The 20374-nt window shown below is 44.8% G+C and overlaps 1 protein-coding gene across 2 annotated transcripts in view; it reads right to left on the bottom strand.

Moving 5' to 3' along the window:
- Window positions 1-19345, bottom strand: part of LOC121545887 (polypeptide N-acetylgalactosaminyltransferase 6) — a 30594-nt gene extending 11249 nt beyond the window's left edge. Inside the window, exons 1-4 of one of the 2 annotated variants that reach the window (XM_041856779.2) lie at window positions 19148-19345; window positions 9413-9647; window positions 5954-6237; window positions 3484-3656 (exon numbers count right to left, since the gene is read on the bottom strand). In XM_041856779.2, the coding sequence (XP_041712713.2) occupies window positions 3484-3656; window positions 5954-6237; window positions 9413-9619 (664 nt within the window). In that variant the 5' untranslated portion in view covers window positions 9620-9647; window positions 19148-19345. Of the gene's footprint in view, window positions 1-3483; window positions 3657-5953; window positions 6238-9412; window positions 9648-17016; window positions 17067-19147 lie in introns of those variants that run through there. The other variant, XM_041856780.2, reaches the window with a different exon arrangement.
- Between the last annotated feature and the right edge of the window lie 1029 nt (window positions 19346-20374).

Here is a 20374-nt window from a genome sequence, read left to right as displayed (position 1 = left end):
GTCCGGATCAGAGAGGGGGACGAGTGGTTGACGGGTTTCAATACACCGATGGGTCACTTCGAGTATCAGGTGATGCCGTTTGGACTGACCAATGCTCCAGCGGTATTCCAGAGTATGGTGAACGACGTCCTGAGAGATATGATCGGTCTCTTTGTGTTTGTTTACCTGGATGACATTCCTGATCTTCTCGAAGGAACCTTCCGACCACGTCCAGCATGTCCGGCAGGTTCTGCAGCGATTGTTGGAGAATCGCCTGTTCGTGAAGGCCGAGAAGTGCGAGTTTCACGCCCACACGACATCCTTTCTCGGGTACATCATCTCCAGGGGAGAGATTAGGATGGACCAGGAGAAGGTTAGAGCGGTTCTGGAATGGGCCCAGCCCGGTACGAGATTGCAGCTCCAGAGATTTTTGGGGGTTTGCGAATTTCTACCGCAGATTCATCCGGGATTACAGCCGTGTGGCCGCTCCGTTAACTGCCTTGACTTCCAGTATCAGGACCTTCAAGTGGAATCCGGAGGCGGATCGAGCGTTTCTGGATTTGAAGAGGCGATTCACCAACGCACCGATTCTCTCTCAACCGGACACGGCCCGTCAGTTCGTCGTTGAAGTGGACGCGTCTGATGTGGGGAGTTGGCGCCATCCTGTCGCAGCGATGCTCCACGGACAGTAAACTCCATCCCTGCGCCTACTACTCTCGTCGCCTTTCGCCTGCGGAGAGGAATTACGATGTGGGTAACCGGGAGCTTCTCGCGGTGAAACTTGCCTTGGAGGAGTGGCGCCACTGGTTGGAGGGCGGAGCAACCGTTTATTGTCTGGACTGACCACAAGAATCTTGCTTACGTGCAATCGGCTAAACGTCTCAACTCCCCGTCCAGGCCAGGTGGGCGTTGTTTTTCGGACGATTCAAGTTTTCCCTGACGTTCCGACCTGGATCTAAGAACGGCAAGGCGGACGCCTTGTCCCGGATGTTCTCCAAGACGGAGGAGAGTGGGTCCAAGACCGAGACAATTCTCCCCCGGAACTGCGTCGTGGGAGCAGTTATGTGGAAGATTGAGGAGGAGGTGCTGGCGGGCCTTCGGACTCAGCCCGGTCCCGGTAACGGTCCACCCGGTCGGTTGTTTGTGCCTGAGTCGGTTCGTCCTGCTGTCCTCAAATGGTCCCACGCCAGCAAGATGGCTTGTCACCCTGGCGTGGCTCGGACAATGGCGTTTCTTCGCAGACGTTTTTGGTGGCCTGCCATGGCCGAGGATACTCGGGGTTTTGTTGCTGCCTGTCCAGTGTGTGCGCAGAATAAGAGTACCAATCGGCCCAGCTCTGGACTACTTCACCCCCTTCCTATTCCCCGGCGACCATGGTCGCATCTGGCCCTGGACTTCGTCACTGGGTTGCCCGCTTCTGAGGGGAACACGGTCGTTCTGACTATCGTGGACAGATTCGGCAAGTTCGCCCACTTTGTGCCAATTGCCAAGCTTCCCTCTGCCTCGAAGACGTCCGAGATCCTGGTTAGGGAGGTTTTCAGGGTCCACGGGTTGCCCAGTGATATCGTTTCCGACCGTGGCCCTCAGTTTACCTCTGCTGTCTGGAAGTCCTTCTGTTTGGCCATTGGAGCTACAGTCAGTCTCACATCTGGTTTTCACCCCCAATCCAATGGTCAGGCGGAGAGAGCCAACCAGAAGATGGAAACCACGCTACGCTGCCTGGTCTCTTCCAACCCCACCTCCTGGGTCTCTCAGTTGCCTTGGGTTGAGTATGCCCACAATACTCTCCCTACATCTGCCACTGGGATGTCTCCCCTTCCAGTGCCTGTATGGCTACCAACCTCCCTTGTTCCCTTCTCAGGAGAAGGAGCTCTCAGTGCCCTCTGTTCAGGCCCATATTCGTCGTTGCCACCGGACCTGGCATCGGGCCAGAAAGGCACTCCTTAGAGTTTCGGACCGGTATCAGCTCCAGGCGAATCGTCGCCGGATCCCCGCTCCCACCTATACCATCGGAGATAGGGTCTGGTTGGCCACACGGGATCTTCCGTTACGGACTGAGTCTAGGAAGTTGTTACCGAAGTTCATTGGTCCGTTTGTGGTGGAGAAGGTGATCAATCCAGTGGCAGTTCGACTCAAACTACCGAGGACGCTCAGAGTCCATCCCACCTTTCATGTCTCCTGCCTCAAGCCGGTTTTCCTCAGTCCTCTGTTGCCTCCTCCGCCTCCTCCTCCTCCTCCTCGGATGATCGGAGGTGGTCCTGCCTACACGGTGCGACGAATCATGGATTCCAGACGGCGGGGCCGGGGTTTCCAGTATCTCGTGGACTGGGAGGGGTATGGTCCTGAAGAGAGGAGTTGGATTCCGCGGCGACAGATCCTAGATGCTGACCTCATCCGTGACTTCTACCGCCTCCATCCTGGCGCTCCGGGAGTCCGCCCGGTGGCGTTCGTCGGAGGGGGTACTGTAACGATCCCGGCAGTCTGAGTCGGGTCCTGTCTGTGGACTAGTTTTTTCTGCTCGTGATCTCCAGTTTCCCGAGGGTTCTGGAACGCTCCGGGGAGCTCTCTTGATTTCCGCACCTGCATCCCATCAGCAATCTGCACACCTGGTCCTGATCATCACCCTTCTTAGGCTCTGGCCTAACATCCATTCCCTGCCGGATCGTTAGCCATGAACAGTAGGTTTACCAGAGTATCAGTCTTAGAGCCTAGCGTTAGTTTTGTTGTTTTTGCACCTTGTTGTTTACTTACCTCCGTTTTGTTCCATCTGCAGTCACCCGTCCGGAACCTTCATCCAACCTCTGCCTGGTGGTCGGCGGCTGCCGACCCATGATGGGATCAACCACTGCACCCCCAACAACTAATCAACGCCGCCCGCTCTGTTCCCTGGATTATTCAGCATCACTCTTGAATTGTAAATAAACACTCACCTTCGTTTCAACTTACCTTGTCCTGGTCTGCTTCTGGGTTCTGGCTTTGCAACTCGTGACAGTCATATCTGTTCTACATAATACATTGCTTTCTAAATGTGATGGGACAGGACGGTAACCACATCCAGTCATATTGAGAACAGACAAAACTGTAGAGGTCTGAAACTGTGTCACAAGTTTCAGTTTAGTATTAATAACACGCACTGTATGCAATGCACTGGCCACAACAGACATCACACTTCTTCCACAGCATATTATTTTTAACCAAGTGAAAACGCAGCTAGCTAGTATACAGGCGGTGGTTAAAACACGGCAAGAGACTAAACCAAACTATATGGTCAGGAGGTTCCAAGGCCCAGAAGTAGATATTGAACTAGGTGTCAAAGCACTTCCTCTCTTAGTCTTGATTAGTGAAGCTAGGCCAATGCAACATCCTGTTCTTAAGAACAGTACCCTTAGTTTCAGAATGACTGACAAAACGTTTCGCTATGGTGTGCCCATACAATGATGCCACAATGGGTAGACCGGCGGCCATTTTGAGTGCACCCATAGCATTCATTTTCTCTGTGCCCACCTGCGGTGCTGGCGTCGTCCACCATGATGATCTCAGTGAGAAGGGCAGCAGGGGAGGTGTGGAGGACACTGTAGACGGTACGCAACAGGGTGGACCAGGCCTCGTTGTGGAACACTATGATTACACTGGTGGTGGGGAGGGGAGGGCAGCGACGGAACTTACGCTCCACACACCTGGGAAGAAAAGGAAGAGCAAGACACTGTTCGTCATAAAAAGGAAAAACTGTCAATATTATCTGCACTGTATTTGAGATCACATGGGGGGTGTTTGTGTCTACGTAGATGCCCTAGCCATACAATATATACAAAACATCCCTTAGCAAATATGCGTACATAAACCAAACTGATTGTGCTTTTTGGAGAAAACACCACTCAGGCTTTTCACGGCTATCAAGGTTTTGAAATGTCAAGGATTTGAAATGTTGATTAAATAAAGAAAAAGAAACATCTGCAGTAATACAGAAGTAAACAAACACCGTCCCTCCATCACCATGGTTACTCTAAAGACCAAACATTGAGGACCGGTTTTCTGGAAACGGATAGACTCGTCCTAGATTAGCAAGATTCTCTATTGAAAATTATTATTTGAACAAGACTAGGAAACCGCCCCCAAGAATAATACACTACCCACCCCTCAACCCTCCTTCAATCATCATGGTTACAGTTAGGCTCAAAGTCTTAGGGTGCGTCGCAATAATACAGTGGGGAAAAAAAGTATTTAGTCAGCCACCAATTGTGCAAGTTCTCCCACTTAAAAAGATGAGAGAGGCCTGTAATTTTCATCATAGGTACACGTCAACTATGACAGACAAATTGAGAATTTTTTTCTCCAGAAAATCACATTGTAGGATTTTTTATGAATTTATTTGCAAAATATGGTGGAAAATAAGTATTTGCTCACCTACAAACAAGCAAGAATTATTTCTCTCACAGACCTGTAACTTCTTCTTTAAGAGGCTCCTCTGTCCTCCACTCGTTACCTGTATTAATGGCACCTGTTTGAACTTGTTATCAGTATAAAAGACACCTGTCCACAACCTCAAACAGTCACACTCCAAACTCCACTATGGCCAAGACCAAAGAGCTGTCAAAGGACACCAGAAACAAAATTGTAGACCTGCACCAGGCTGGGAAGACTGAATCTGCAATAGGTAAGCAGCTTGGTTTGAAGAAATCAACTGTGGGAGCAATTATTAGGAAATGGAAGACATACAAGACCACTGATAATCTCCCTCGATCTGGGGCTCCACGCAAGATCTCACCCCGTGGGGTCAAAATGATCACAAGAACGGTGAGCAAAAATCCCAGAACCACACGGGGGGACCTAGTGAATGACCTGCAGAGAGCTGGGACCAAAGTAACAAAGCTTACCATCAGTAACACACTACGCCGCCAGGGACTCAAATCCTGCAGTGCCAGACGTGTCCCCCTGCTTAAGCCAGTACATGTCCAGGCCCGTCTGAAGTTTGCTAGAGTGCATTTGGATGATCCAGAAGAGGATTGGGAGAATGTCATATGGTCAGATGAAACCAAAATATAACTTTTTGGTAAAAACTCAACTCGTCGTGTTTGGAGGACAAAGACTGCTGAGTTGCATCCAAAGAACACCATACCTACTGTGAAGCATGGGGGTGGAAACATCATGCTTTGGGGCTGTTTTTCTGCAAAGGGACCAGGACGACTGATCCGTGTAAAGGAAAGAATGAATGGGGCCATGTATCGTGAGATTTTGAGTGAAAACCTCCTTCCATCAGCAAGGGCATTGAAGATGAAACGTGGCTGGTTCTTTCAGCATGACAATGATCCCAAACACACCACCCGGGCAACGGAGTGGCTTCGTAAGAAGCATTTCAAGGTCCTGGAGTGGCCTAGCCAGTCTCCAGATCTCAACCCCATAGAAAATCTTTGGAGGGAGTTGAAAGTCCGTGTTGCCCAGCGACAGCCCCAAAACATCACTGCTCTAGAGGAGATCTGCATGGAGGAATGGGCCAAAATACCAGCAACAGTGTGTGAAAACCTTGTGAAGACTTACAGAAAACGTTTGACCTGTGTCATTGCCAACAAAGGTTATATAACAAAGTATTGAGAAACTTTTGTTATTGACCAAATACTTATTTTCCACCATAATTTGCAAATAAATTCATAAAAAATCCTACAATGAGATTTTCTTGATTATTTTTTCTCATTTTGTCTGTCATAGTTGACGTGTACCTATGATGAAAATTACAGGCCTCTCATCTTTTTAAGTGGGAGAACTTGCACAATTGGTGGCTGACTAAATACTTTTTTCCCTCACTGTATCTTGTTTCTTCTAAAAATGTGCAGTCGTTCACTACTTCCCACAAATCTAAAAGCATTAGATTGGTATAGGCATGTTTATTATACCAGTCATTTCCTTTCAAAAAGAGTGAAGGGAAGTGAACAAGTGCACATTTTTGGATGAAGGAGAGATAATTGGGACATAGTCTTACTCTGGTGGCCGGGTGTCATCTCCTAGGCTACGGCTGAGGGAGATCCTGTCGGAGGAGAACTGGTTGAAACAGTTCTTGGTTATCCCCTCTTCCTTCTCTTTCTCCTCCTCTGGTGTCATGTTGTTTTTCTCGTAGCCCCTCCCATCGGCCCCGGGCCCCTGGGGGTCCTGTGGGGGCCTCTCCAGGACCGGCTTCAGCTCTGCCTGATTGTAGTGACCTGGAGGACAGTGGCGGTCTGGTGTGGCCTGCTGCTCCTCTACCGAAGGGGGTTGGGGAGCTCCGATCTGGAAGCCCAGGTTATTGTTTCTTTATTTTATCATTTTATTTAGATGTATTGTATAATAAACAAAAATATAAAATGGAACATGTAAAGTGTTGGTCCCATGTTTCATGAGCTGTAATAAAAGATCCCAGACATTTTCCATACACACAAAAAGCTTATTTCTCTCTAATGTTATCCACACATTTCTTTACATCCCTGATAGTGAGCATTTCTCATTTGCCAAGATAATCCATCCACCTGACAGGTGTGGCATATTAAGAAGGTGATTAAACTGCATGATCATTACACAGGTCCACCTTTTGTTGGGGACAATAAAATACCACTCTAAAATGTGCAGTTTTGTCACACAACACAATGCCACAGATGTCTCAAGTTGAGGGAGTGTGCAATTGGCCTGCCGACTGCAGGAATGTCCACCAAAGCTGTTGGCAGAAAATGTAAATGTTAATTCCTGTACCATAAACTGCCTCCAACGTCATTTTAGAGAATTTGGCAGTACGTCCAACCGGCCTCACAACCGCAGACCACGTGTAACCACGCCAGCCCAGGACCTCCACATCCGGCTTCTTCACCTGCGGGATTGTCTGAGACCAGCCACCCAGACAGCTCATGAAACTGAGTTTGCACAACCTAAGAATATCTGCACAAACGGTCAGAAACCGTCTCAGGGAAGCTCATCTGCGTGCTCGTCGTCCTCACCAGGGTCTTGACCTGACTGCAGTTCGGCATTGTAACCGACTTCAGTGGGCAAATGCTCACCATCGATGGCCACTGGCACGCTGGAGAAGTGTGCTCTTGACGGATGAATCCCGGTTTCAACTGTACCGGGCAGATAACGTACAGTGGAGAGAACAAGTATTTGATACACTGCCGATTTTGCAGGTTTTCCTACTTACAAAGCATGTAGAGGTCTGTAATTTTTATCATAGGGACACTTCAACTGCGAGAGACGGAATCTAAAACAAAAATCCAGAAAATCACAATGTATGATTTTTAAGTAATTAATTTGCATTTTATTGCATGACATAAGTATTTGATCACCTACCAACCAGTAAGAATTCCGGCTCTCACAGACCTGTTAGTTTTTCTTTAAGAAGCCCTCCTGTTCTCCACTCATTACCTGTATTAACTGCACCTGTTTGAACTCGTTACCTGTATAAAAGACACCTGTCCACACACTCAATCAAACAGAATCCAACCTCTCCACAATGGCCAAGACCAGAGAGCTGTGTAAGGACATCAGGGATAAAATTGTAGACCTGCACAAGGCTGGGATGGGCTACAGGACAATAGGCAAGCAGCTTGGTGAGAAGGCAACAACTGTTTGCGCAATTATTAGAAAATGGAAGAAGTTCAAGATGATGGTCAATCACCCTCGGTCTGGGGCTCCATGCAAGATCTCACCTCGTGGGGCATCAATGATCATGAGGAAGGTGAGGGATCAGCCCAGAACTACACGGCAGGACCTGGTCAATGACGTGAAGAGAGCTGGGACCACAGTCTCAAAGAAAACCATTAGTAACACACTACGCCGTCATGGATTAAAATCCTGCAGCGCACGCAAGGTCCCCCTGCTCAAGCCAGCGCATGTCCAGGCCCGTCTGAAGTTTGCCAATGACCATCTGGATGATCCAGAGGAGGAATGGGAGAAGGTCATGTTTTCTGATGAGACAAAAATAGAGCTTTTTTGTCTAAACTCCACTCGCCGTGTTTGGAGGAAGAAGAAGGATGAGTACAACCCCAAGAACACCATCCCAACCATGAAGCATGGAGGTGGAAACATCATTCTTTGGGGATGCTTTTTTGCAAAGGGGACAGGACGACTGCACCGTATTGAGGGGAGGATGGATGGGGCCATGTATCGCGAGATCTTGGCCAACAACCTCCTTCCCTCAGTAAGAGCGTTAAAGATCGGTCGTGGCTGGGTCTTCCAGCATGACAACGACCCGAAACACACAGCCAGGGCAACTAAGGAGTGGCTCCGTAAGAAGCATCTCAAGGTCCTGGAGTGGCCTAGCCAGTCTCCAGACCTGAACCCAATAAATCTTTGGAGGGAGCTGAAAGTCCGTATTGCCCAGCGACAGCCCCGAAACCTGAAGGATCTGGAGAAGGTCTGTATGGAGGAGTGGGCCAAAATCCCTGCTGCAGTGTGTGCAAACCTGGTCAAGACCTACAGGAAACGTATGATCTCTGTAATTGCAAACAAAGGTTTCTGTACCAAATATTAAGTTCTGCTTTTCTGATGTATCAAATACTTATGTCATGTAATAAAATGCAAATTAATTACTTAAAAATCATACAATGTGATTTTCTGGATTTTTGTTTTAGATTCCGTCTCTCACAGTTTAAGTGTACCTATGATAAAAATTACAGACCTCTAGATGCTTTGTAAGTAGGAAAACCTGCAAAATCGGCAGTGTATCAAATACTTGTTCTCCCCACTGTATATGGCGTTGTGTGGGCGAGCAGTTTGCTGATATCAACATTGTGAACAGAATGCTTCATGGTGGTGGTGGGGTTATGGTATGGGCAGGCATAAGCTACGGACCAAGAACACAATTTCATTTTATCGATGGAAATTTGAATGAGATCCTGAGGCCCATTGTCTTGCCATTCATCTGTCGCCATCACCTCATGTTTCAGCATGATAATGCACAGCCCCATGTCACAAGGATCTGTACACAATTCCTGGAAGCTGAAATTGTCCCAGACATGTCACCCATTGAGCATGTTTGGGATGCTCTGGATCAACGTGTACGACAGCGTGTTCCAGTTCCCGCCAATATCCAGCAACTTTGCACAGCCATTTAAGAAGAGTGGGACAACATTCCACAATCAACTGCTTGATCAACTCTATGCGAAGGAGATGTGTCGTGCTGCATGAGGCAAATGGTGGTCACACACCGGATACTGACTGGTTCTGATCCACACACCTACTTATTTTTAAAAATTGTTTAAGGTATCTGTGACCAACAGATGCATATCTGTATTCCCAGTCATATTAATTTATTTAAATTGACTGATTTCCTTATATGAACTGTAACGCAGTAAAATCTTTGAAATTGTTGCACGTTGCGTTTATTTTTTTGATCTGTCAAACAAACAAAAAAGGATGGTCATTAAGTAAACCCACCGCCTATTCTACACCCCCCCACCAAAAGGACCCATACAGGTACCTGGAAGCCCAGGTTGTTGACTGCTCCTCGAACCATCACCAGCACCCTCTCCTTGCGTTCCACCAGATCCTGGAACCAGGGGTCCTGGGCAGAGTTGGAGCCAGAGCCCACTTCCTTCTGTAGGATCACCAGGACCACCATGAACAGAGTTCCCCCAGCCAGGGCCAGCTTCAGGGGGGACATGCGCCGATGCAGGAACAGACGCATGGTGGGTCACAATTCAAAATGGCCACCGCTGAGAAAGAGAGAGGGAGGGAAACGGAGAGAGAAAAGTGAGCGAGAGGAAAGAGAGTTCAGTGTTTCCCCTATATTAATTTAGCAGCGGCACAACCTGCTACACTTCCAGGTTTGGCTACACTTCCAGGATTACAAGATAGCTAGCTAGTCACCTTGGAAGATTCTCGGACGATCTCTAACTTTGTAAAAAATGATTTTAAAGCTAGGGTAAAAACTATGGTGGAAAATGATTTAGGGTATATGTTTTGACCCTTGTTGAGACACTCCTCCCAAAACCAATTAGCCTTTTCAATGTGTAAACTGATGTTTTTAAACTGCGGTGCTTTGTGTTTTATGTTGTTGTCACGAATACCGCCGAGGCTGCTCCTCCTCCTTGTTCGGGCAGGCTTCGGCGTTCGTCGTCCCCGGAGTACTAGCTGCCACCGTTGGATGTTTCGATGTTTGTTTGGTCATGTCTAGTTTAGTGCACCTGTTTCGTATTCTGTCCTGATTATGTCACCTATAAGTTTCACTGTATTATGTTTGGTAGTTGTGTGTTATTGTCCGCCTGTCGTTTGTCCTTTTGGTATATTTTGTGCATTAGTGTTTTACGCATTGCGCGTAGGTTATCGCCTCCTGTGTGTTCGAGGCCATTTATTTTTGTATTGTGTCACTGAGTCTAGTAAAGTCGTTTTTACTTATCCGCTGTGTCCTGCGCCTGACTTCACCACCACATCCACAAGTATACCGTGACAGTTGTAAATGTTTGAAACTGTGTCCTGCTTTTTTTGGCCAGGTCTCTCTTGCAAAATAGATTTTTAATCTCAATGAGACGAACCTGGTAAAATAAAATGGTAACTAGCTAGCTAGCTTGTAATCCTGGAAGTGTAGCCAACCCTATTACTAGATGTATGTAATAATTGTTAGCTAAGATACAGTAACGTAACGCTAGCTAAATAACGTTTTGGGTTAATATAGAATTGTCCTGTGATGTCATTGAGATTAAGAGATACAAATTCAACTGTTCTCGATTTACAGATGAGTTTCAAAGGAAGAGAAAATAGTGACCTCATGAAGTGACCTCAGTCACTTAACCCCCCCAAATAAATCTCCCTGGTGGGGGGGGGAGGATCCTAGGGGAAACACTGGAGTTAATTTTTAACTGGAGGCATTACATAGTAATAGCAGTGAAGAGCTGGAGTATTTGAGACTATCATTTTCTTCAATAGACACTGGACTCAAACCCTGTTTGGAATAGAACAAAACAAAACAGAAAACACTCAAATACTTTCTTTACCTGACACCAAGGTGAATCTATGGCAACTAAGGATACGTTTTAAAATGTAGTTCTACCCAAAACCAGTCGTCTATAATAACTACATGCCAAATGTCAAAAGATGTGGTCCAGTCAGCTCTTCTTAACCAGCATGTACTGTCCCTGTGTACCTAGCCACTCCCATAGCACTCCTCCACTGTCATAGCTACTCTCCCTCCCGCTCTCCTGAGTAGAGGTGGAGCCCCAGAGGAATAGCCTCACACACACACACACACACACACACACACACACAGAGGGAGTAGAGAGAAAGAACAAACCTCTCGGTAAACAACCTGGAATATTGCACCAGTATTCACCTGCTCTAGCCAAGAACATACCTATCATATACCCACCTATTCCACTCCCTCCCGGATGCACATGGGCCTTCCCCTGTTGGCTGACTTAGCAGCTCACACACACATTAATGAATGACGCCTTACATAAACACACACACACACACTAGTAGAATGAGTATGACTAGACTTATGACAAACACACTGGACATATTTAGCTCCACAGCTAGCCTGAGTCCCAGATCTGGGTCCCACTCATTAGTGCACATCGTAGTAAAATGTAGTTTACCGTTTCGCAACGGAAAATGTAAACAAGCGTTTCTTATTTCTTAAGTTCAGGATACCCTTTGGTGAACACTGCTTAGGGCCTCTTCATTTATCATTAATTTAAGCCAGTCCTCTCAAGGAAATCCTACCTCCTTCATAATTGATCAAAGACACTCTCATGCTTCCAGAGCCCAACAATGGGCACACAGTGCACTATCCCTGACTCAAATGTCATCTTAAATTGACAACCTGTTTGGCTTGTTCTTATACCGGTAACAGACATGGGTAATGTGAAGAAAGGAAGACAGGTAGGTGAGAGGCTTGCTGCCTCAACTCTTTCTAGTTCTACCATATGATATGGAAAATGTTTTCAGAAGAACTTTGAATGAAACGTCTGCCCTTCAATTAATGTCATTAATGTGCCAAAATGCCTTTAAAAAAAGGTCAAATGCAGCCATTTTTATCCCAATGTTGAATATTTTCTGGGTAACTACTAAGTATCTTCCTGCGATTGTTTTCAATTTAAATGGTCAAAAAGAAACAAAATTAGCTTCTTAGCAAAGAGCAATTTCTGAAATAAATAATTTTACTAGGACTGCCTGGGAGTGGTCTGAGTGGAGAGAGGAAAACTGAAAACTAGCTGTTATTGGCAGAGAGGTTTGGAAGTCTCTTTCTTATTGGTCTATTAAAATGATCAGACCCTTTATTTCCATTTTCACCTAAAATGACATACCCAAATCTAACTGCCTGTAGCTCAGGACCTGAAGCAAGGATATACATATTCTTCATACCATTTGAAAAGGAAACACTTTGAAGTTTGTGGAAATGGGAAATTAATGTAGGTGTTTATAACACATTAGATCTGGTAAAAGATAAAACAAACAAAAATACATGCGTTTTCTATAAAAAAAATGGTTCCGTCATCTTTGAAATGCAAGAGAAAGGCCACAATATAATATTGCAGTTTAGGCACAATTTAGATTCTGGCCACTAAATGGCAGCAGTGTGTGTGCAATGTTTCAGATTGATCCAGTGAAGCATTGCAATACTGGACTATTTTGTATCAAGTCTGCCCAAAAGTGCAGAATTGGTCAATTGATACATTTTCAAGTACATAACTATAGAGAACATACAAAAATGATATGGTAATACAAAATATAAGTTTACACACTCCCAGGAATGTCATACATGATGGATCATTAGCTTATACACTAACTTTTACACATCTAGATGGCTGGGCGGGTTGGTTGTGGAGCCAGAGACAGCAGGGGTTCAAACTGTAGAACCGAGTTCCTACATTTGAATATAAAAATTGATATATTCAAACAAAACTATGCTACATTTTATCTCTGGGACCTTTAGGATGACAAATCAGAGCAAGATTACTGAATGTAAGTACATTATTTACCTTCAGAGGTGAATGTATCAAACCAGTTGCCGTGATACGTTTTTTGTTGTTGTGCACTCTCCTCAAAAAATAGCATGGTATTTTTTCACTGTAATGGTTACTGTAAATTGGACAGTGCAGATAGATTAACAAGAATTTAAGCTTTCTGCCCATTTTAGACATGTCTATGTCCTGGAAAGTTTGCTGTTACTTACAACAGTCGTGCTAATTACATTAGCTTAACCATCCCGTATACGGGACACCAATCCCGTAGAGGTTAACTAATTTACCAGGCAGGCCAAAACTCCATCCCACCAAAACAGGCTTAAATTTCAGGCGGTCTTTTCAAACCGCTCTTACACTAATTTGGGCATTATCATGTTTCACAATATTATTCCAACCTCAGTGTTGAAATATATATAAAACACACTGGGCCTTTAATATTTTGTTGCAAAGTTCTTGGACAAACAAATAATGGATGGAATTTGTACCATAATAATATTGCACCTCAAAGTCTTCCCTTTATGATTATCAGTGAATGCAATGCCAAATATAATTGCACTACGCATGCAGTGAGAATAGGAGGTCCACCCATAAAACTGGTTTACCAGCCATTTACACATACCAGAGACAGTACAAAAGTTCAGAAACTGAGGTGGAGTGATGTGCACCATCCATGCTACTGCTAGACACTACACTCAATGTACAAAACAATAGGAACACCTTCCTAATATTGAGTTTCACCCCCTTTTGCCCTCAGAACACCCTCAATTCATTGGGGCATGGACTCTACAAGGTGTCAAAAGCGTTCCACAGGGATGCTGGCACATGTTGACTCCAATGCTTCCCACAGTTGTGTCAAGTTGGCTGGATGTTCTTGGGTGGTGGACCATTCCTGATACACACAGGAAACTGTTGAGCGTGAAAAACCCAGCAGCGTTGCAGTTCTTGACACACTCAAACAGGTGAGCCTGGCACCTTCTACCATACCTGTTCAAAGGCACTTAATTATTTTGTCTTGCCCATTCACCCTCTCTCTGAATGGCACACCATCCTACAATCCAAACTAGATGCCCTCAACCTCACGCAAATTATCAACGAACCTACCAGGTACAACCCTAAATCCGTAAACATGGGTACCCTCATAGATATCATCCTGACTAACATACCCTCTAAATACACCTCAGCTGTCTTCAACCAGGATCTCAGCGATCACTGCCTTATTGCCTGCGTCCGTAACGGGTCCGCGGTCAAACGACCACCCCTCATCACTGTCAAACGCTCCCTAAAACACTTTAGCGAGCAGGCCTTCCCTAATTGACCTGGCCCAGGTATCCTGGATGGATATAGATCTCATTCCGTCAGTAGAGGATGCCTGGTTGTTCCTTAAAAGTAATTTCCTCTCAATCTTAAATAAACATGCCCCATTCAAAAATACAGAACTAAGAACCGATATAGCCCCTGGTTCTCCTCAGACTTGACTGCCCTTGACCAGCACAAAAACATCCTGTGGCGTACAGCATTAGCATCAAATAGCCCCCCGCGATGTGCAACTTTTCAGGAAGTTAGGAACCAATATACACAAGCAGTCAGGAAAGCAAAGGCTAACTTTTTCAAACAGAAATTTGCATCCTGTAGCACTAACTCCAAAAAGTTTTGGGACACTGTAAAGTCCATGGAGAATAAGAGCACTTCCTCCCAGCTGCCCACTGCACTGAGGCTAGGAAACACTATCACCACCGATAAATCTACAATAATCGAGAATTTCAACAAGCATTTTGCTACAGCTGGCCATGCTTTCCATCTGGCTACCACTACCCCGGCCACCAACTCTGCACCCTCTGCTACAACTTGCCCATGCCCCCCCGCTTCTCCTTCACACAAATTCAGACAGCTGATGTTTTGAAAGCGCTGCAAAATCTGGACCCCTACAAATCAGCTGGGCTAGACAATCTGGACCCTTTCTTTCTAAAACTAGCCGCCGAAATTGTCGCAACCCCTATTACTAGTCTGTTCAACCTCTCTTTCATAACGTCCGAGATCCCCAGAGATTGGAAAGCTGCCGCGGTCATCCCCCCTCTTCAAAGGGGGTGACACTCTAGATCCAAACTGCTACAGACCTATATCCATCCTGCCCTGCCTTTCGAAAGTATTTGAAAGCCAAGTTAACAAACAGATCACCGACCATTTCGAATACCACCGTACCTTCTCCGCTATGCAATCCGGTTTCCGAGCTGGTCATGGGTGCACTTCAGCCACGCTCAAGGTCCTAAAGCGATATTATAACCGCGATTGATAATAGACAGTACTGTGCAGCCGTCTTCATCGACCTGGCCAAGGCTTTCGACTCTGTCAACCACCGTATTCTTATTGGCAGACTAAATAGCCTTGGTTTCTCAAATGACTGCCTCGCCTGGTTCACCAACTACTTCTCAGATAGAGTTCAGTGTGTCAAATCGGAGGGCCTGTTGTCTGGACCTATGGCAGTCTCTATGGGGGTGCCACAGGGTTCAATTCTTGGGCCGACACTTTTCTCCGTGTATATCAATGATGTCGCTCTTGCTGCTGGTGACTCTCAGATCCACCTCACGCAGACGACACCATTTTGTATACATCTGGCCCTTCATTGGACACTGTGTTAACAAACCTCCAAACGAGCTTCAATGCCATACAACACTCCTTCAGTAGCCTCCAACTGCTCTTAAACACTAGTAAAACTAAATGCATGCTTTTCAATCGAACGCTGCTGGCACCCGCCCACCCGACTAGAATCACCACTCTCGACGAGTCTGACCTAGAGTATGTGGACAACTACAAATACCTAGGTGTCTGGTTAGACTGTAAACTCAACTTCCAGACTCACATAAAGAATCTCCAATCCAAAGTTAAATCTAGAATCGGCTTCCTATTTCGCAACAAAGCCTCCTTCACTCATGCTGCCAAACATGCCCTCGTAAAACTGACTATCCTACCGATCCTTGACTTCGGCGATGTCATTTACAAAATAGCCTCCAACCCTCTACTCAGCAAATTGGATGTAGTCTATCACAGTGCCATCCGTTTTGTCTCCAAAGCCCCATACACTACCCACCACTGTGACCTGTACGCTCTTGTTGGCTGGTCCTCACTACATGTTCGTCGTCAAACCCACTGGCTCCAGGCCATCTATAAATCACTGCTAGGCAAATCCCCGCCTTATCTTAGCTCATTGGTCACCATAGCAGCACCCACCCGTAGTCTGCGCTCCAGCAGGTATATCTCACTGGTCATTCCCAAAGCCAACACCTCCTTTGGCCGCCATTCCTTCCAGTTCTCTGCTGCCAATGACTGGAACGAATTGCAAAAATCTCTGAAGCTGGAGACTCTTATCTCCCTCAATAACTTTAAGCATCAGTTGTCAGAGCACCTTACCGATCACTGCACCTGTACACAGCCCATCTGAAATTAGCCCACCCAACTACCTCATCCCTATATTGTTATTTATTTTGCTCTTTTGCACCCCAGTATCTCTATTTGCACATAATCTCTTGCACATCTAGCATTCCAGTGTTAATACTATTGTAATTATTTTGCACTATAGCCTATTTATTGCCTTACCTCCATAACTTGCTACATTTGCACACACTGTATATATATTTTCTGTTGTATTTTTGACTTTATGTTTTTTACCCCATATGTAACTCTGTGTTGTTTTTATTGCACTGCTTTGCTTTATCTTGGCCAGGTCGCAGTTGTAAATGAGAACCTGTTCTCAACTGGCTTACCTGGTTAAATAAAGGTGAAAAAAAAAAAAACACGTGCACAATCCATGTCTCAAGGCTTTAAAATCCTTCTTTAACCTGTCTCCTCCCCTTCATCTACACTTTGAAGTGGATTTAGCTGGTGACATTAATAAGATATCATAGCATCCACCTGGTCAGTCTGTTATGGAAAGAGCAGGTGTTCCTAATGTTTTGTAAATACCCCATTCATAGACGCCAACTACTTTTTGCACCTATTTTGTTAAGAGTCCCGATGCTTTCTAAACACGCATCGATTGCGGTACGGTTTTGAAAACATAAGGAATGTATCTTTCATATCAGCGAGAAATAATTTTCTAAAAACTAAAGGTTAAATTACTACACACCTTTATAGAGTTAGTGTTCACACACGGACATATCTCCACGTTACAGCGCGTGTTTGCGGAAGACAGAGGTGACCACCTGTTCTAATTAGCCATCTAGCGTGGTCTGAACAACTAACTGTGTGTAACGGAAGAAGGCCGCCAGAAACGTGTTGTAACTGAAAAATACTGCAACTGTGTTAAAGCCGTATAAAACGGTGTACAGTAAGTGTATCTTTTGGAATTGTAAATGTGATGTGATATGAAAGTAGAAAGCTTAATGTTTAGGAGAACTGTATAGCAATTGATTCACGTTTAGATGGAATATTTGGCTGTCTCTGAAAATAACATACAGTTAGCTCCAAAAGTATTGGTACAGTGACACATTTGTTGTTGTTGTGGTTCTGTACTCCAGCACTATGGATTTTTTATGATACAATGACTGACTGATATGTGCGTCTAACTTTCTCACTCATTATTCACGATTAATTCAGGACTATATGTAATCATGGGAGTATCCACATTAATGTAGAAGTGTTAAGAAACATTATTCTTATTTACATTTTTTAAAAGTGAATCAAATGACAATACATTATGTACCATTCATTTCTATTGGGAACAAAATAATCAGAAACAACCAAAACAACCAGCAAATGCAGCTAAGAAATGTGTAGTCACAAGCACGAGCTTGATGTAGTCATTGCGTGCTAGGAATATGATATAATATAACAATAATACAAATACTTAACTTTTTATTACTTTAATACACACACTGTATAAGTGAATATGTCCCAATACTTTTGGTCCCCTAAAATGTACAAAAAGTGATGTACTGTCTAAGCTGTTCACCCAATATGGATGAAAATACCCTCAAATTAAATCTGACTGTCTGCACTTTAACCTCAGTCATTGTATCATTTAAAATCCAAAGTGCTGGACTACAGAGCCAAAACAACAAAACATTTGTCACTGTCCCAATACTTTTGGAGCTCACTGTATAAGGTCCTTGGACCTTAAAGGAGTAATGGTAGGACATTACTTATGAGTACAACCTTCGCCTAATCAGAAACTACAGAGAGACACTAAGTGAACATCAAAACGGCAACAATGTAACACTACTGTACTAAATAGGATTTTGAAAGTAAGTAACTACCGAATAATGGAAGGCAATGTATGCCCTGAACTGATCTACAATGAATTCAATTTCCAAGTAAAATGTTGTAGTTTTATAAACGGTCCGTGCTATACTGGATCCTTGGGACGTCCCTTACCCATTGAAGCTGAAATGTAATGGTTAAAGTTAGGGTTGTGTCTCCCGAGTGGCGCAGTGGTCTAAGGCACTGTATTGCAGTGCCAGCTGTGCCACTAGAGATCCTGGTTCGATTCCAGGCTCTGTCGTAGCCGGTCGTGACCGGGAGACCCATGGGGCCGCGCACAATTGGCCCAGTGTCGTCCAGGATAGGGGAGGGAATGGCCGGCAGGGATGTAGCTCAGTTGGTTGAGCATGGCGTTTGCAACGCCAGGGTTGTGGGTTCGATTCCCAGGGGGGGGGGGGCAGTATTTTTTTATATATATATATATATAAAAGAATGATGTATGCACTCACTAACTGTAAGTCGCTCTGGATAAGAGCGTCTGCTAAATGACTAAAATGTAAATGTTAGGGAAGCGACGTCCCAAGGACCCGTAACCCCGGATAGCACTGACCGCTTTTAAACATGTTGCCTCATCTACTAAGAAGATCTCTTTCAGCTCGAGCGTGTAAAATGATGCAATTTAGCAGGAAATTGGTTGTGACAAAAATATCAGGAAGTATTTGACTGTATCGCCGATTATAAAATACGAGTTAGTAAAAAAAAAGTGTTAAGATAAAGGTGTCCCATTGATTTACACAATAACAAAATAACTAAATGTATGACAGATAGGATAAAATAGAACCATAACATGTCACCATCTTTATCGTTTATCTCAATTTACTTATCTTGTTATCCAGTGTCTCACAGGAAATTACATACAGTTATATGAAAACGTAAAGGCTACATTGTTGCAATATAAATTCACCCTATCTTGTGCAACAAGAAATAACACAATTCCTGGTAAGATACAAGAGGCGCAATGACGCGTTGTCTCCGGAAGATCTTTCTTTATGTCTTACCTGGGAACCTGTTCACAAATTTGAAGACGGCCTTACTGTGTCTTTGCGACGCTCTTTATTGAGTAATGCGAAGACGATAGATGGACGTAAATATGAACTTCAAAAGGCTTTTACTCAGCGCGAAAACGATACACTAACATCACCAATGATTTACATATAAATATATATATATACACCATTGAGCACCACCACCGCGGCTTCCCCTTTGAACGTAACAAGTGACATTGGTTGAAATTATTAACTGCAGTCTCCAGGGTCCTAAAGGGAACTCAGTTCGGTCCGACCATTTCAAACACACATCCCACTGGGCACGGACACGTCTGTTCCACGTTGGTTCAACGTAATTTCAATGAAAAGACGTGGAAACAACGTTGATTCAACCAGTGTGTTCCTAGTGGGATGGGCTACTCGTTCTTTGCAACCAAGAATAGAACCTTAACATTTGTAGCATAGATAATTTAACTCTACATCATAATCACTCCGATTTTCAAGAAAATTACATTTGCTTTGTCAATAGGAAAAATAATTCACATTGTTTAATTAATGCTCAGCATAGAGTACTGTAGCCTAAGTTAACACAGCCATTACCTCAACAGAGTTACATTATTCATGTCAAGAAATTAAATACCATCTCCACTACCTCTGTCTTTAAACCGTAGAGGGATTTATTCAGGCGGCATCCCAAGTGGCGCCAAATTCCCTATATAGTGTACTACTTTTGACCCGGGCCAATAGGGTCAAAAGAAGTGCCCATATAGAGAACAGGGTGCCATTCATGTACTTCAGACATTGAGAAGAACTGAAACAGATTTTTTGACAGAGATGAATAGGAGAGAAAAGTGGAAGTGTGGTCTTTCACTGCCCTCCAGTGGTACTAGCTAGGTCCTTCCGTATGGTGTGTTGGGAACAGAGAGCTAGAGATCTCTACTTGGAAATAACCAGTTTTTGCTTGGAAATTGCCATTGAGGACTTCCACAATTTTAAATCCTGACTAGTCTCCCAGTCCCTGCCGCTGAAAAACATCCCCACAGCATGATGCTGCCACCACCATGCTTCACCGTAGGGATGGTGCCAGGTTTCCTCCAGATGTGACGCTTGGCATTCAGGCCAAATAATTCAACCAGAGAATCTTGTTTCTCATGGTCTGAGAGTCCTTTAGGTGCCTTTTGGCAAGCTCCAAGCGGGCTGTCATGTGCCTTTTACTGAGGAGTGGCTTCCGTCTGGCCA

The sequence above is a fragment of the Coregonus clupeaformis genome, chromosome 30 (genome assembly GCF_020615455.1).
Source record: "Coregonus clupeaformis isolate EN_2021a chromosome 30, ASM2061545v1, whole genome shotgun sequence".
Taxonomy (NCBI): domain Eukaryota; kingdom Metazoa; phylum Chordata; class Actinopteri; order Salmoniformes; family Salmonidae; genus Coregonus; species Coregonus clupeaformis.
The sequence above is the reverse complement of the archived record's forward strand: the minus strand, read 5'-3'. Positions and strand labels throughout refer to the sequence as shown.